Raw genomic sequence first — 18,062 nt, 5'->3', positions numbered from 1 at the left:
TTCCCATAAATCTCTGCATTGAAATTCTAATGACCATGGATTATAGAGGACTAAGCTATCCCCATCTGTCATCATAGTGGGGCAAAATAACCCATCCTGCTGTCATTCAGTTAAAATTATTTAATTGATCGGAAATACTCTAATGACTGCTCTCTTTTATCAGCCCATATGACACTTAGGGTGACAGAACTACCCCAGGGGTACAAGCATCACTGCCTGCAAATCTCAGCAGTGGATTATAATGGGCTATAGAATTGCAGATCGTTTTATAGTTGAACAAAAATCCAAGTCCAGGTGTTTCAGTGCAAATAATTTGACAAATTGTTAAAAGCTGTCAATGCTTTTATTACATGGCATTTAAATATGAAAGCGTTTTTGTTGCTAGTATCACATATCGCTGTGATAGTAAATATTACTGTACTAGTCTAGTACAAGTTTATTTCCATTACAGTATTTTGCCCAAAGGCAAGGGCAGTATTGTTAGAGGTTTTAGTAACATTTACTGTACATAGAAATAATTTTAAACACTTCTGTATACTGTACTTTCAAGTGCTTAGTGTTCTGTACTATATTCTATACTGTTTAGAGGTGTTCTGTACTGTACTATATACTGCTTATTGCTTAGTAGTGTTCTGTACTGCATTATATGGTAGACTGCCTTGTAGTGTTCTGTATTTTATACTGCCTAGCAGTCTTCTGTACTGTACTATAGATGGCCTAGTAGTGTTCTGTACTGTATTATACAGTGCCTTGCGAAAGTATTCGGCCCCCTTGAACTTTGCGACCTTTTGCCACATTTCAGGCTTCAAACATAAAGATATAAAACTGTAATTTTATGTGAAGAATCAACAACAAGTGGGACACAATCATGAAGTGGAACGAAAATTATTGGATATTTCAAACTTTGTTAACAAATAAAAAACTGAAAAATTGGGCGTGCAAAATTATTTAGCCCCCTTAAGTTAATACTTTGTAGCGCCACCTTTTGCTGTGATTACAGCTGTAAGTCGCTTGGGGTATGTCTCTATCAGTTTTGCACATCTAGAGACTGAAATTTTTGCCCATTCCTCCTTCCAAGACAGCTCGAGCTCAGTGAGGTTGGATGGAGAGCGTTTGTGGACAGCAGTTTTCAGTTCTTTCCACAGATTCTCGATTGGATTCAGGTCTGGACTTTGACTTGGCCATTCTAACACTTGGATATGTTTATTTGTGAACCATTCCATTGTAGATTTTGCTTTGTTTTGGATCATTGTCTTGTTGGAAGACAAATCTCTGTCCCAGTCTCAGGTCTTTTGCAGACTCCATCAGGTTTTCTTCCAGAATGGTCCTGTATTTGGCTCCATCCATCTTCCCATCAATTTTAACCATCTTCCCTGTCCCTGCTGAAGAAAAGCAGGCCCAAACCATGATGCTGCCACCATCATGTTTGACAGTGGGGATGGTGTGTTCAGGGTGATGAGCTGTGTTGCTTTTACGCCAAACATAACGTTTTGCATTGTTGCCAAAAAGTTTGATTTTGGTTTCATCTGACCAGAGCACCTTCTTCCACATGTTTGGTGTGTCTCCCAGGTGGCTTGTGGCAAACTTTAAATGACACTTTTTATGGATATCTTTAAGAAATGGCTTTCTTCTTGCCACTCTTCCATAAAGGCCAGATTTGTGCAGTATACGACTGATTGTTGTCCTATGGACAGAGTCTCCCACCTCAGCTGTAGATCTCTGCAGTTCATCCAGAGTGATCATGGGCCTCTTGGCTGCATCTCTGATCAGTCTTCTCCTTGTATGAGCTGAAGGTTTAGAGGGATGGCCAGGTCTTCGTAGATTTGCAGTGGTCTGATACTCCTTCCATTTCAATATTATCACTTGCACAGTGCTCCTAGGGATGTTTAAAGCTTGGGAAATCTTTTTGTATCCAAATCTGGCTTTAAACTTTTCCACAACAGTATCTCGGACCTGCCTGCTGTGTTCCTTGTTCTTCATGATGCTCTCTGCCCTTTAAACGGACCTCTGAGACTATCACAGTGCAGGTGAATTTATACGGAGACTTGATTACACACAGGTGGATTCTATTTATCATCATTAGTCATTTAGGTCAACATTGGATCATTCAGAGATCCTCACTGAACTTCTGGAGAGAGTTTGCTGCACTGAAAGTAAAGGGGCTGAATAATTTTGCACGCCCAATTTTTCAGTTTTTTATTTGTTAACAAAGTTTGAAATATCCAATAAATTTCATTCCACTTCATGATTGTGTCCCACTTGTTGTTGATTCTTAACAAAAAATTACCTGTTTTATATCTTTATGTTTGAAGCCTGAAATGTGGCAAAAGGTCGCAACGTTCAAGGGGGTTGAATACTTTCGCAAGGCACTGTATACTGCCTAGTTGTGTTCTGTACTGTATTATATACTGCCTAGTTGTGTTCTGCATTATATACTGCCTAGTAGTGTTCTGTACTGTATTATATACTGCCTAGTGGTGTTCTGTACTGTATTATATACTGCCTAGTGGTGTTCTGTACTGTATTATATACTGCCTAGTGGTGTTCTGTACTGTATTATATACTGCCTAGTGGTGTTCTGCGTTATATACTGCCTATTAGTGTTCTGTATTATCTACTGCCTAGTGGTGTTCTGTACTGTATTATATACTGCCTAGTGGTGTTCTGTACTGTATTATATACTGCCTAGTGGTGTTCTGCGTTATATACTGCCTATTAGTGTTCTGTATTATCTACTGCCTAGTGGTGTTCTGTACTGTATTATATACTGCCTAGTGGTGTTCTGTACTGTATTATATACTGCCTAGTGGTGTTCTGCATTATATACTGCCTATTAGTGTTCTGTATTATCTACTGCTTAGTGGTGTTCTGTACTGTATTATATACTGCCTAGTGGTGTTCTAGACTGTATTATATACTGTCTGCCTAGTGGTGTTCTGCATTATATACTGCCTAGTAGGGTTCTGTACTGTATTATATACTGCCTAGTAGTGTTCTGTACTATATTATATATGGCCTTGTAGTATTCTGCATTATATACTGCTTAGTAGAGTTCTCTACACTGCTCTGTATGCAATCCTCACCTCTATTTTGCACTGTCCATAAATTGCTCTCATTCTGTCTTCAGCTCTGTCCTGCACTGTCTGTGTGCACTGCACTGTGTTGTCCTCAGCTCTGTCACACTGTCTGTGTGCACTGCACTCTATACTATCCTCCCCTCTATCCTGAACTGTCTCTGTACATTGCTTACTCTGCTATATACTACACTGTCTCTCTGTCCATTGCTCCCTTTGCTGTATACTGTACTGACTGTCTCTATACATTCCTCCCTATACTGTATACTGCACTGTCTCTGTACTCTACTCTCTATACGGTATACTGCACAATCTCTATACATTGCTCTCTATATGGTATACTGCACTGTCTCTATACATTGCTCTCTATACGGTATACTGCACTGTCTCTATACATTCCTCCCCATACTGTATACTGCACTGTCTCTGTACTCTACTCTCTACACGGTATACTGCACTATCTCTATACATTGCTCTCTATACAGTATACTTCACTATCTCTAAACATTGCTCTCTATACTGTATACTGCACTGTCTCTGTACTCTACTCTTTATACTATATACTGCACTATCTCTATACATTGCTCTCTATATGGTATACTGCACTGTCTCTATACATTCCTCCCCATACTGTATACTGCACTGTCTCTGTACTCTACTCTCTATACGGTATACTGCACTATCTCTATACATTGCTCTCTATACGGTATACTGCACTGTCTCTATACATTCCTCCCTATATGGTATACTGCACTGTCTCTGTACTCTACTCTCTATACAATATACTGCACTGATTCTATACATTCCTCCCCATACTGTATACTGCACTGTCTCTGTACTCTACTCTCTATACGGTATACTGTACTATCTCTATACATTGCTTGCTATACTGTATACTGCACTGTTTCTGTACATTGCTCTCTATACTGTGTGCTCTCTATGCTGTATACAGCACTGTCTCTGTACTTTACTCTTAATGCTGTATACAGCACTGTCTCTGTACTCTATTCTCTATACTGTATACTGCACTGTATCTGCACTCTATTCTCTATACTGTATACTGCACTGTCTCTGCACTCTACTCTCTATACTGTATACTCCACTGTATAAGTACTCTACTCTCTATACTGTATACTGCACTGTCGCTATATATTGCTCCCTCTACTGTATACTGCACTGTGTATGTACATTGCTCCCTGTGCTGTTTACTGCACTGTCTCTGTGCATTGTTCCCTGTGCTGTATACTGCACTGTCTCTGCACTCTACTCTCTATACTGTATACTGTACTTTCTCTGTGTATTGCTCCCTCTACTGTATACTGCACTGTCTCTATACATTGCTCCCTCTACTGTATACTGCACTGTGTATGTACATTGCTCCCTGTGCTGTTTACTGCACTGTCTCTGTGCATTGTTCCCTGTGCTGTATACTGCACTGTCTCTGCACTCTACTCTCTATACTGTATACTGCACTTTATCTGTGTATTGCTCCCTCTACTGTATACTGCACTGTCTCTATACATTGATCCCTCTACTGTATACTGCACTGTGTATGTACATTGCTCCCTGTGCTGTATACTGCACTGTCTCTGTGCATTGCTCCCTCTACTGTATACTGCACTGTGTATGTACATTGCCCCCTGTGCTGTATACCGCACTGTCTCTGTGCATTGCTCCCTATGCTTTATACTGCCCTTGCTGTTGCCCTCAGCTCTGTCCTGGACTGACTCTGGGTTGCTTTGTTCTGCTTTCTTGTCTCAGCAGGCTGTGCTGTACCGGGTAATGTACTATATTCCGCTCTGCTGCTGTCATGCTGTGTGCACTATCCTTGGCTGGCTGCCCTGGTCTCTCATTGGGGGTGGAGTAATGATGTTTTGGGGCTTTTCCAGATAAAAGAAGCTGAATCAGTGCTGGGCTGCGAGGACACAGAGAGGAGGCTGGACAGAAGAGAAGATTGCTGGTCTCCTGGGCAGGGAAAAGGACTTCTGTGCTGCGTCTGGGATCCAGCCTCTGCGCCTGGCACACACTGATAACCTGCTGGTATATACTCTGCCCATACTTCACACTTTCTGCTATTTACTGTAAAATTCTTTTACCTTCCAGGTCACAATATTAACATTTTAAAGGAGAGATCCTATTTACTGCATTCTTTATTTTATGTATTTGCATTGTAGACTGCTACCATTATTTAATAAGGCAAATAGTGTAGTTTTGCAATCAATAGCACCTAAGATTGCATCTTTCACCGCTCAGACTCCAGGAAACTGAAAATTGGTAGTTTGCTGGTGTTTGTTTCCTATTGCCTAATCAAATAATTTAGTTTGCAATGGATATTGCTGTAATCAAGCAATACTAATCTCTGTAATGCAATTTGTTGAAGGAGGTTACATAAATTCAGCCATAAACTTTCTTTTTTATATTTTATTTTGTGTATGCATGCAGCTGTGCCTTTTTGTTTTAATTTTTTTTTAAGTTTGTTATATTAAATAATGTTTTAAAAGAATGATAATCTCTTTGGATTCAGTAACTAGAACTGTGGAACCCTATCATTATTGCTAATATCTGCTGTTCATATTTTCCTAGGTGCACTTTTGTCTCTGGGGGTATTTTCATATTTGGTACCCTCTAGTGTCAAGCATCAGTATTACAATGCTGTGGGTCTTGGTACTGCTGTCCTGTGGGGTTCCTGCTGCTTTGATCCCATCACCTGTTTCCCGGTGTCCAGCTCGCTGTGATCCGTCCTCCTGCCCGCCATCACCTACGAACTGCCCATCTGGAGAGACAGCACTGCGCTGTGGCTGCTGTACTGTATGTGCTGCTGATGAGGGGGATAGATGTGGAGAAGGACCAGCTGATCCTACTTGTGCCTCCGCACTGCGCTGTGTGAAGAGTGGGCTTTTGGGGAGTCCCAGGACTTGTCAGTGTCCATCTCCCCAGCCTGTATGTGGGAGTGATGGAAATACTTATAGCAGCCTATGCAAACTGCAGGCAGAGAGTAAAGCTGTTCAGATTCAGGGATCTGCAGCCATCATCCCAATCCAGAGAGGAGATTGCCAGCAAGGTAAGAACAAGGGTAGCTAGTGATTGAAATATCAAGTTATAAATGAAGCACAATTGGGATCCCCATTAATAATTCTAACATTGGTGATTTTACCTATTTCAACTGTTCATCAGTTTGGAGTACATTTGCAAACATTGCTATCCTTTGCACATTGCGTTTTGCTGTATTGGCATTTTTCTTCTTCTATGGCTATGATTATATTCTGTCATAGGTGTGCGCAGCCTATTGCATTAGGGTGTGCACCCGAGAGCACAAACACATGTGTGTTTATCAGCAAAGCAGTAGATATTGTAACTAGAGCAAAGATTGGTGTCAGTAGGGCAGTGGACAATGTCAGCCGTTTTTTATAAAAAAATGTTTTACTTACTTTTTTTTCATTAATTTCTACAATATTATTTTTATTACCTTATTTGTATTACCCATTTGGGGGCTTTGGTGAAATATCAAGGGCCTAAACAGACCTCTGATGTCTCACTTTTGAGACAGGGAGAAACTGAGGACAGAAACTCCCCAATCTCTTTCTCTGCAGCCGGGCAGTAAACCTAGTTTACTATGCTTCAGTTTAGAATGAAGAAAGAAGTGATTGGTAGAGATCACTCGCTATATTCATTCAGAAAAGGCAGGGGCCGATTAATTAAATATTTACCACCCCCTGCCCTGCTCCTAAGAAGAGGGTAGAGAAGCTGGCAGCACTGCTGGGGGGAGAAAGGAAGCAGGGGGAATCGGCATCGCACGGGGATGATTAGGGTATGCCCAGGCACACTTGGCATACCCTCTGCGCACACCTATGTATTCTATATAGTTTAGCTGTTGTCTATCTGTTAAATAGTTAAAGGGGTTAAATATCTGCAATAAAGCTGTTCCCGGAAGTACCGTAACTTTCTTTTAGAAACCTATCTTGCCTTCTCTTTTGAATATGGGCATGCAGGGCCAATTTCATTCCATCTGCTGTTTAATCTAGTTATCATTTCCATTCTGTTTCAGAAGTTGTTTTACAGTATCGATACAGCGTCTCCAATTTGTGCAGCAGTTTACATATTGTACACTTATACCAGTCCCTGTCCGCGAGAAGCTTACAATCTAATATCCCTATCTCACATACATACACATACTAGAGCCAATTTATGCAAGAAACTATTAACCTTCCAGCATGTTTTTGGAGTTTGGGAGGAACTCACACAAGTACAGGGAGAACACACAAACTCCATGCAGATAGTGTTCTGACTGGGATTCAAACTGGGGACCCCAGTGCTGCAAGGCAGAAATGTTAACCACTAGACCACTATGCTGTCCAGTGACTTTTTTGTTGACATTGCGTCAGATACATTATAGTAGCTACACTAAAGTCAAAATTAGCAGCAAAGGCAGTTCGCATGGCTTCAGTTCCCCAAAGTGTCATCCATTTTTTTTTTGCTGGTCCAGCTTAACTTTACCTGCACAAGTATAAATGCTATTAACCTGTAGCAGCAGGCACCCACAGGTGTCTATACATTATTCAAGTTGTTCTCTAAAATGCCATGACCCTGCTAAAATGGGAACTTCTAGTTTTAGAATTATCTAAGTTTGTGCTTGGCCCTACTCCTTTGCCACTCTATGGAACAATGTGATGAACAACTTTAAGTGATCAATAGGGAGTACAAGATGGGCCATGGCCAGGCATGACATTGGGAAGTCAAAATTTGCACATCATTGCACCCCAAGTTTAGAGAATTTTCAGATGATTTAGGCTGTGTTCAGTAGACAAGACTGTTCTTTTCTACTGGGCCAGTTCACACCTGTGCACTGCACTGTCGTGTATTGGTAAAAATGGTACAGGTGTCGTTTTTTAGAGCATCAATGTGCACTTTTATCCCCCTAGACCTCATGGCAAAGCATTAAAAACACTTGTAGCTTGCATTTTCGTGTGTTTTAGCTCATGACAACAAGCCCCCATCACTCTAACAACCTTTGTCCAACCAAGTTTTACGACTTTCGTTGGACAAACAAAAAAATTCAGAAAATGCATGAAAACACACTAAAACACATGTAAACTCATTAAAATGTGCACTAAAAGCAGACCCAAGGGTATGAAGCTATCCAGAACAGCAGTAACTGTATGTAGGCATCACTGAGAGTTTGATATTACATGCAGCAAACAGCGTAATAGGTTGCATGGTAGTACAGATACACACTTTAACTGAATCATTATCACCAAGAGGGAAAGCAACCCCATCATGACCAGGAAAGGCCATTCTCACATAAAGGGTGCTGCCTATTTTGCATAACTTTTCCTTGTCTTTATCCAGCAGTCATGGTCTTTTATTAGGAGAATTTCTTAAATAATAAGTGGTATTTATTATATATTAAATATTTAACTGCAAAACTAGACAGAAGAAACAGAGGTAGTGCTTAAATCAGAATTTCTTCTTACCCTTTTATGACTAATGATAAATTTGGTAAATAGTGGTTATGATTCATTACATTATTATGTGCCCAGCGAGGAATGTTCATATTTTACTTATTGCCATATTGTAACCATGGAAAGCCATGTCCATGTAAACTTTCCATACTGAATTATGAATAGCCGCAGACAGGAAATCAAGCCAATGAACACAGTCTGAACACTTCACAGGCCTAGGAGAACAAGATAGATAATTAATACTGTTTAGAAAGTTTGTCATTTACTGTCATTACTTAAAAAATCAGATTAATCAGAGAGGTGGGGAATGTCAAAGTGTATGAAAGAAAAAAACACATTTAATACATCTCTGCAATATTTGCATATTTCTCCATGTTTTGTTCCTGCAAAAAAAAATAAAAAATCCTGTTGATCCTGCAAGAAACCCAGAGAGCCTCTAACCAGGGATGATCCCTGGTTGAGTCGAAACTCAGTCCAAACCCCATTCTACAGATCCCGGTGTCACATGTTCGTAACTTTGCCAGCCCAATAAGTTGGTCAATATAATTGACCAAATATGGCCAATTGTGGTGTCATAAGCATCCCTGCCTCTTCTGTGCACGTAAATGTCCCAGCTGCAGCTAATGGGCTGGTAGGGATGCAATCATGTGACAGCTTCCTTTTGGGTTCTGCTGAACTGGATTCAGACCAAACCCAGCTCATCCCTACTTCTAACTTCCTGTTTGAGCTGACAACGCTGCCTCTGCTGCACTGAAATTCCAAACGTTATTTCTTATGACTACAGTCTGCCTTCTCCTTGTTACAGAGATGTGGAGAGGAGTTATTTAGTTTTATGTATTCCAGAAGAGAGAACTGGGCAAGACTGATAATGCTGCTTGGGATTTCAGCAGATGCACTGTGTTGTCAGCTCAAACAGGTAGTAACAGGAACTCCAGCCAAAAATGTTATTAGCTATGTAAAGAGAAGGAATTGGTCTGTGTTCCATTTTGGAAAGAGTTAAGCCCCGTACACACGTACCGATCGTCGGCCGAACGATCAGCTGTCTTTTGTCCGAAGGCTGTCTTGTCTGTTGAAAAGTGCAAAAGACTGCACACGAATTTTGTCGGCCAACAACAGCCGACTGCAGAAGTGATGTCATGTGATGGTTAACTTTCCTTGTCTTTTTTCTTTTCTGAGCATGCCCAGTCTTGCAAATCTGCTGTCTGTCGGCCGAAATCTGTACTGACTGGCGAACAATCGGCCGTTCTGGTGTTGGCCAACAAAAATTTTAATGCTTGCACGACAGATTCTGTTCGGCCAAAAATGCGCTGTCGGCTGTCGGAAGCATCATACTAACAAGCCTACAATCGGATGATCGGTCGTCGGCCGAATCTTTACGGCCGACAATCGGTACGTGTGTACGGGCCTTTACTCTCACTTTCTGTTCCAGTAATAGGGTGTCACAAGGACAGGAAGAGATCAGGCATCTTTCTGATTGGGACACAAATTGCAAAGAAAAGCAGAATGGGAAGAGGTTATAAAATCAGGTTTTTTATGCTCTTTTTTTCCTGTCCAGTGACACTCTGATGTCACCAAAACAGGAAGTAAATGGAAAACTACTCAATGAGGATATAGACAGGAATAGAAACTTGATAGAGGTTGTGACTATTAATTATATTAAAAACTATAACTAAGATAATGTTTTTACCTGGTCTTGTAGTTATACTTCCACAAGCTCTTCCCCCACAGTGAAATGTTCAGATTTTGCATGTTTTCTTGGACAGTGTATCTACAGCTGTTTTCAGTTTCCTTCATCTGTCTTCAAAATGCTCACACAATATTCCATGTGTCTACAAAGCAACAAGAAACGTTTATCCCAGTGGAAACAACATATAAAGTTTCTAAAGGGTCAGTCCACCCAAAAGTGATAATTAAGTATCTGGTGGAACCAATGGGTTGAGTCAGCCCTTAGCTTTTAGATTTCTTGGACAGCGCAACACTGAGATCTTCCAACCATAATTCCTATCTGTATTCTGGATGTTCTTACTCTCAACGTTGTAGGTTCCACACCTCATATTCCTTGTAATATAAAATGAATACATAATCTAACAAGGAGAGTGAGAATCCCTCATAGTGGCCACAGGAGGTCTTTAGACCCTGGAACTCAAGCTTGACTACTTTACCAATAAAGTCCCAATGGGGGTCTGAAAAAATGTCAGGTAGTTTAACTCTCCCTCATCTTCCCAAAACTGAAATTTTCTTTTGGGTGGATTGACCTTTTTAACATATAAGGGGACATGACAAGTAATACATTCTCTTTACATGGTGGAATATTTTGTTTCCCTTCCCTACAGTATAAAAATTGCCGGAATAGTGGAGTTGCGCACTAACATGGAACACTGGTCTGTTTATTTTGTAGCCATTATTATGTCTTGTTTCAGTTCCAAATAAAATAAATGCTTGGATAAATTTCCTAGTTGAAGATAAGGGCAATATGACAGCATTAAAAACACAAATAAAAAACTGGCAGTCAACAGTACACCCTGGGAATATATACTTGGCACTTATTCAAGATACAGATTGAGATGTCATCCTATTTTCAATTTGACTGTCAGTGAATACTACCTCCTGCTTATTCGTGTATAGTACTCATTTGTATAGCATTTGTTCACCTTTGTTCTTGTTACAGGTCAGAAGGATCCAGACAGCCCTCGCTATAAGTATAACTTTATCGCTGATGTGGTGGAGAAGATTGCGCCAGCTGTTGTGCATATTGAGGTGTTTCGAATGTAAATGTCAGCCACGGAATGTTATACAACATAGTTCAAATGGGGTTGTACTAACCATTGTCATACAGGATGCATCGGTTTTAGTAACCATATGGAAAAAGCTAACTTAACAATGTATATGTTGTGTGTTAATAATGCCTGGCATGTACAGTGCATGCTTTTGTGTGTGTTTATAAAAAAAAAGTAGAGCTATTCATCCTGTGAAACTGCACGTACATCCATTCTGTGTGGATGAGGGTAACATTGAAAGTTATTAGGCTTTTTTTCTCCAGGTTGTATGTTATTTATTCATACAGAATAGTAATCAGGAAAATACTGCATTACGGTTACTAGATGGTGCTGATGATCATAAGAAATCAAAAACATATTTACTTTGATCGTCCACTCCATCTAACAGTGACAATGCAGCATTTTTCGTGAACCACTCTGTTTATTAAATAAATAACATTCAACCTGGAGGGAAAATAGCCAAATGACTTTTCATTTTTCCCCAATCACACAAATGGGATGTACACAAGACAAATACCTCTGCAAAGTTTTTATAAATACACCCCATATTTCAATCATTATGATACATTGTATGCAAAGTTTCATCTATATGCAATTATTGCACTTAATTGTTTTTTTTTTTTTTTAATTACATTGGTTTATAGATAGTGGTATTTTTACAAAAAAAAAAAAAAAAAAGGCCTAATAGTGTAAACTTTAAAAATCACTGTGGGAAAAGAGACTACTGTAGAGAGCTGAATATGTATTTGGCAGATTCATAGTTATGCACACTTTAAGGGGCAATTATAACAAATGAGGGTAGGTGAAATAATTTGTTTTTTTAAGTAGTTCAAAATGAACTGAAGAACGCTGCTACATATGACAAAGAACAATGTTCCCATAGCAGCCAGTATAAAATATTTTTTTCCTTGTTCTGGGTACCCTATTTTAAAGGCAGCTGAACTCTGGTTGGTTGTTTCACTTAATTTCACTTTACAGTTGCATACATACAGGGGCAGACTGGCAACATTTGGCCCAGGGGCAAGTACAAACCAGAGGCCCATGGTGTAGTGACTTGAGCCCACTCCCACTCTCCCTCTTCCTGTCCTCCTCCTGATCCTAATTCCAGGCTGAAGCTCCACTTCAGGTACTCTCTACTCACCGACTGAATCTCTGTTCCCGACTTGGCCAGCAGGGGCTGTTGGCTTGGTTGGGACTGGCCGGGGGAGGAGTATCCATTGGGGCATTAAACCGGCTTCTGCTCAGAGGGGGTAGGCCTGCGCTCTGTCCTTGTCTTCAACTTGCACTCAATGGGTCAGTAGCAGGGACTTTTTACTTCTCTTTACCAGGAATCTTTATGGCATGTCCGTGGCAGAAGTGGTGCAGCCTTTTTATGGGGCATCAGAGTGGCCCAGGGGGCAATTGTCCCCCTGCCCCCTGGCCTGGTCCTCCCCTGCATACATATTAAGATATTCTTTACTAAGCTTTTTGACACACCTCAAATTTTCTCTAGCATACCTTTTATAAATCAGCTGTAAACTGTGAGTGACTTGACTAGCCAAGATTTCATGCAGATAAGGCAATTTGCCCCTGACACTTGCTCTTTGCCCTCACTTTATGGTCACTTGGCTAGTAGTTTTGAATAGCCTTGTATTCTAAACATGATAAAATGAGAAATTATTCCTGGCACATAGAACTATGGAAGCAGATTGGAAAACTGCCAACAGAGTAAATTATTTGATTACTTGCTCATCTCTATTGGCCATAATGTAATGCAGTCTTTCTCAACTTCTTTGACATGGAGAAACCCTTGAAACAATTTTCGGGTCTCAGGGAACCCCTTCTAAAAATTACTCTATTTACAGCTCACGGTATGATAGCATAAAAACAGTATGCTGTCATATAAGAATTAATAAAGGAATAAGGAATGTGGCATAGCTCACATATTTGAAAACCACTTTATTTGACAATTCTATTTTTAGCAGTAACAGTAAAATAGAATAAACTATTTTATTGGCAGAAAAGAAGTTCAGAAAATTGTTTTCTTTCCCTGGTGTTCAGTGGAAAAGTTACCCTTACATTGGTGGTCATCAAGAAGAGGCCCTGTAGATTGGTGATTGGTGGGAGAAACACCTCCTTACATTGCTGGTCATTGGGAGGAGGGCTCTCTTACACTAATGGTCAGTGAGAGAAGGGCCTCATTACACCCCATTTTGGAAGACTGCTCCTTACATTGTTTGTTAGTTGAAAGAATGCTCCCCTTACAAAAAAAAAAAGCATTAGTGTCAGTGGTAACCTATCTGAAAGGCAGAAACTCTGGAGGAACCCCAGAGTTCCATTGAACCCTTGTTAAGAAAGGCTTTTTGTAATATGTTACTTGTGTGTTATGGTGTGATCCCATCTTCTTACAACCAATTCTTGTGTCCAGGTTCAATTTCTTTGGAAAGCGTGAAGTTCCCTCAGCCAGCGGATCAGGTTTTATTGTTTCAGAAGATGGGTTGGTTCTTACCAATGCCCATGTGGTGACAAACAAGCAAAGGCTAAAAGTAGAGAGGAGTGATGGATCCACATACGATGCCAAAATAATAGATGTGGATGAAAAAGCTGATATTGCCCTCATTAAGATCAAACCAAAGGTATTGCTCATCTTTTGTACTCTTCTACACTGTTAACTTTGAACCTATCTTCAGCCAGCATCATAAATTCAATGTCATTGGGTATTTGACACACCAGAGCCTCCTCTCTCTGCCAAGAAAATTCAGTGCAAACATTTATGGCTATGGAAGTTTGCAAATCTGTTACAAATGTCAGGTATTTAATTTGCAGAATATAATTATTACTAAATAAGTTCATGGTAAACATGAAACATACTTAGTAAATACGCCTTTTATAAGCCTACATCTTTGCTTAATCTTCGATAATAGAGCTTTCTGTTGTTGAATTCACTGGTGGATATGTGAATGTTGCATATACTTAGGCTGCATTCACACCTGAGCATTGCATATTTGATTATTTTTTTGGGCATTTTTAAGCATTTGTATATGCGTTTTTGAGCATTTGTATACAGCGCTTTGGAACTTTGGCGTTTTCTACTCAGCCGATAGAGAAAAATATCATTTGTTTCATCATTAGTTATTATGTTTTTAAGCTTTTCCAACCACTTTTATTTATTTATTTTGCTAGGTTAGGGGTTAATATTAGGGTTAGGGTTTTGGATTAGGGTTAGGGGTTAATATTAGGGTTAAGGGTTGGGGTTAGGGTTTTTTATTTAGTTTATTCTATTTATCATTTATTTATTTTATTATTTATTATTATTATATATTTTTATTTAATTGTATTTTTAGTGAAAATGGTCAAAAGCATGTGACAAAATGCACTAAAATGCTCAAAACTTTCGAACCAAGTATTTCCATGCATTTTTATGGAATAAAAATGCTTAAAAATGCACCAATCTGCTTAAGTCGAACTACAAAAAAGCTCCAGAACTTTTCGGAGCTTCAGGCAACTTGTAGTAGAGATGTGAACCAACTCCATAGAGAATAATTCATTTTTTCTCGTTTTGGAGCTTTAGCCATTGTTCACATTGTCATGCTACTTGTCATGTGATTTGACAGGTCAAATCGCATGACAACTCGCACCCTATTGCCCTCAATCGAACTGTTCAAATTGGTGTGACGCCGACTTTGTGGTTCTGCACCAATTTGAAAAAAGTAGTTCCTGCACTACTTTTGGCAATTTCGGACACAACTTGCATAGACATCTGTGCATAAAGCCGCACAGATGTCTTCCAAGTCACACCTGAAGTCGCATTGACATGTGGCTTTGAAATTGTGCGATTTCAGATGAAGTTGCCACAATCAATGTGAACAAAAGCTCAAGATACAAAATGATGAAGTGTGAATTGGGCCTAAAGCCTCGTACACACGCTACAAATTTCGGACGACCGATCGCCCGTCTTTCGTCGAAAGTGCGTGTCCATGATGTTGGAATGTGTTATAGACTGCCTGAATTTTTTCGTTCGACAAGTCTGAGTCAACTGTCAAAAGGACTATACTAACAAGCAGATAATCGGACGTCTTACGAAAATTACCGTACGATTTGCGTATTGTTTGCACGGGCCTTTAGCCCCCGTTCACACTGGGGCGACCTGTCAGGCAACCTGGGTGCCTGACAGGTCGCCTGCCATACAGAAGCTATGGACCCCTTCTAATAGGAGCGACACAAGTCGCTCTGACTTAGAAAAAGGGTCCGGAGCTTCTTTGGGGCGACCCGGAGCGACCTGCATAGACTTCAATGTTATGAAGTCTGTGCCGGCTGCTCCGAGGTCGCTGGGCGAGCAGCGCGCCGCGACCTGTGAGGTCGCTCGGCGAAGTAGCGTCGCCCCAGTGTGAACGGGGGCTTAGAGTTACATGCTTTGACTGGTCTGAACAGCAATGGAAACCTTGCTTCTGCTCCAGGAAAGCAGATGTTTTCAATACATGACCTATGCTGGCTATATTTTGGCAATTTTGGAAGATTTTCATCAGCTGTTGGTTAAAAACTTAACCTCCTTAGCAGTATTTCCGAGTATGGCTCAGGGTGAAATATTAGTACCATTAGCCGTAACCCCAAGCCACACTTGGGGTACCGCCAGGGAGCATCGCTGGATCCTGGAAGGGGTTACTTACCTTGTCCCCAGGATCCAGCGACGTGTCCCTGCAGCATACGGCGGCCGGACCTTCTGCCCGATGCTGTGAACCCCGTCTTCTGTCTCCTGCGACGTGACGCTCGCAGGGGTGTGGAACCGGCGGCAAATTTGAAAAGTAAAACACACAAACACACTGATATATTGTAATCCTATTGGGTATTATATTACAGAATAAAATAAATTGACATTAGTTTGCCCCCCAGTGCCCTTTCCTGCAGTTTTACTGTACTTTATATATATATATATATATATATATATATATATATATATATATATATATATATATATATATACATATATATATATATATACATACAGATATATAGATAGACACGTATATCTATATACATATGTATACACACATATATATATATAATATATGTATATATATATATATATATATATATATATATATATATATATATATATATATATACTTTAACTTTATTTTAATTTATAGTTATTTATTATATTATCATTTATGATTTTGGGTTTCAAACTTTATCATACCCGAGATGTTATAAAGAAGAACGCACAGTAAAAAAAAAATCATATGTAACTAGTTGGTTTGGGCTGCTCGTCCTTAAGAATTGCTAGCAAAATAATTGTACCGCTTTCAGCACCTAAAATCGGAAACAAACTGACAATTGCGCGGTCGTGCGACGCCGTACCCAAACGAAATTTACATCCTTTTTTTCCCCACAAACAGAGCTTTCTTTTGGTGGTATTTAATCACCTGTGCGATATTTACTTTTTGCGCTATAAACAAAAAAAGAGCTTTTATTTTGAAAAAATAACAATATTTTTAACATTTTTTTATATGAAATTCCCCCCCAAAAAAATGTAAAAATCCAATTTTTTAAAAATTTTTGCCCAATTTGTTTTCTGCTACATATGTTTGGTAAAAAAAAATCACAATAAGCGTATTTTGATTGGTTTGCACAAAAGTTATTGCGTTTATTAACAAAGAAAAAGATTTCTGTCATTTTTGGTGTTTTTTTTTTTAACGGGTAATGGCGGCGATCTGCGATTTTTTTTTTTGCGGGACTGCGACATTGCGGCGGACAGATCGGACCCTTGACTGACATTTTTGACACTTTTGGGGGTACCAGTGACATTACTGCAGTAATCAGTGCTATATATATGCACTGTTACTGTAAAAATGACACTGGCAGGGAAGGGGTTAATTTTATTGGAGAGGGAGGGGTTAATGTATGCCTGGTGCTTACTAACGTGTGGGGGGGGGGAGGTGACTGAGTGACACAAGGACAGATCGAGGGTTCAGCTATGCTGAACCCTGAAATCTGACCCTGCCTGTCATTTAGGAGATCCGCCCGCTCTGTTTACAGCCGCCGAGAGAGGGGAATGTCTGGTGATGTAGACCTACGTCGCCAGACGATAACGAGCCACTGTGCTGCAGTAGCAGCACAGTGAGCAGTGGTAAAGCGGTTAAAGTGACTCTGCCATGGGAAAAGTATGGTAGATAGTATTACTGGCCTTCTTTTGGAAATGCTAGTTGTCTGGCTGTGTCTACAATACTTTTGACTCACAAATTTGGAACATGCATGGTGTAAGTGGGTGTCAGAGACCCAGAAAACAATGAAGCCAAATCATCGATTTCACAGTTAGAACACTAATATTCTTAAAGTAGAGATCCGCAATGGAAGCACCATACTTTTTTCATTGAGTTCAATTTAAAGTGGAACTTTAGTCAAAAATTAGTACTACTAGACCACTTCAGGGTGGCCCCTTTTGCAGGTATACCTATGTAAAACATTAACAATAAGTGCCTATACTGTTTAAAATCCAGTAATACACTGTCTCAGTCTCACCCTACTCTGCCCATGCTCAGTTGCTCTCCATTTTTGGGCACTTTAATGCACTGCTGAATTTGTAGAGGCCAATCTGCTGACAGCCTTAAAGGGGAATTAAACCCTCCTATCCTTTAAAGACAAAGAAGTTGCTTCTGTTTGATCGCCAACTGCCCTGGTTTTGATGGTTGACAGTTTGGTCGAGGACACAAGCAAAAGCAAATGTGACAAATAGCAATCCCGGCATTCCAGGAATGCATCTGTTTTTTGAAACC

At 40.0% G+C, this 18,062-nt stretch overlaps 1 protein-coding gene across 1 annotated transcript in view; it reads left to right on the top strand.

Moving 5' to 3' along the window:
* Positions 1–4,964: 4,964 nt before the first annotated feature.
* The window catches only part of HTRA1 (HtrA serine peptidase 1), a 49,378-nt gene continuing 36,280 nt past the window's right edge, over positions 4,965–18,062 (top strand). The window contains exons 1-4 of the mRNA XM_082268057.1: positions 4,965–5,114; positions 5,658–6,135; positions 11,202–11,301; positions 13,718–13,925. Of these exons, the coding sequence (XP_082124183.1) occupies positions 5,724–6,135; positions 11,202–11,301; positions 13,718–13,925 (720 nt within the window). The 5' untranslated portion in view covers positions 4,965–5,114; positions 5,658–5,723. The remainder of the gene's footprint in view (positions 5,115–5,657; positions 6,136–11,201; positions 11,302–13,717; positions 13,926–18,062) is intronic.

This window comes from Pelophylax lessonae, assembly GCF_965119305.1.
Source record: "Pelophylax lessonae genome assembly, chromosome: 9".
In the NCBI taxonomy this organism is placed as follows: domain Eukaryota; kingdom Metazoa; phylum Chordata; class Amphibia; order Anura; family Ranidae; genus Pelophylax; species Pelophylax lessonae.
This window is presented reverse-complemented; position numbering and strand designations above follow the sequence as displayed.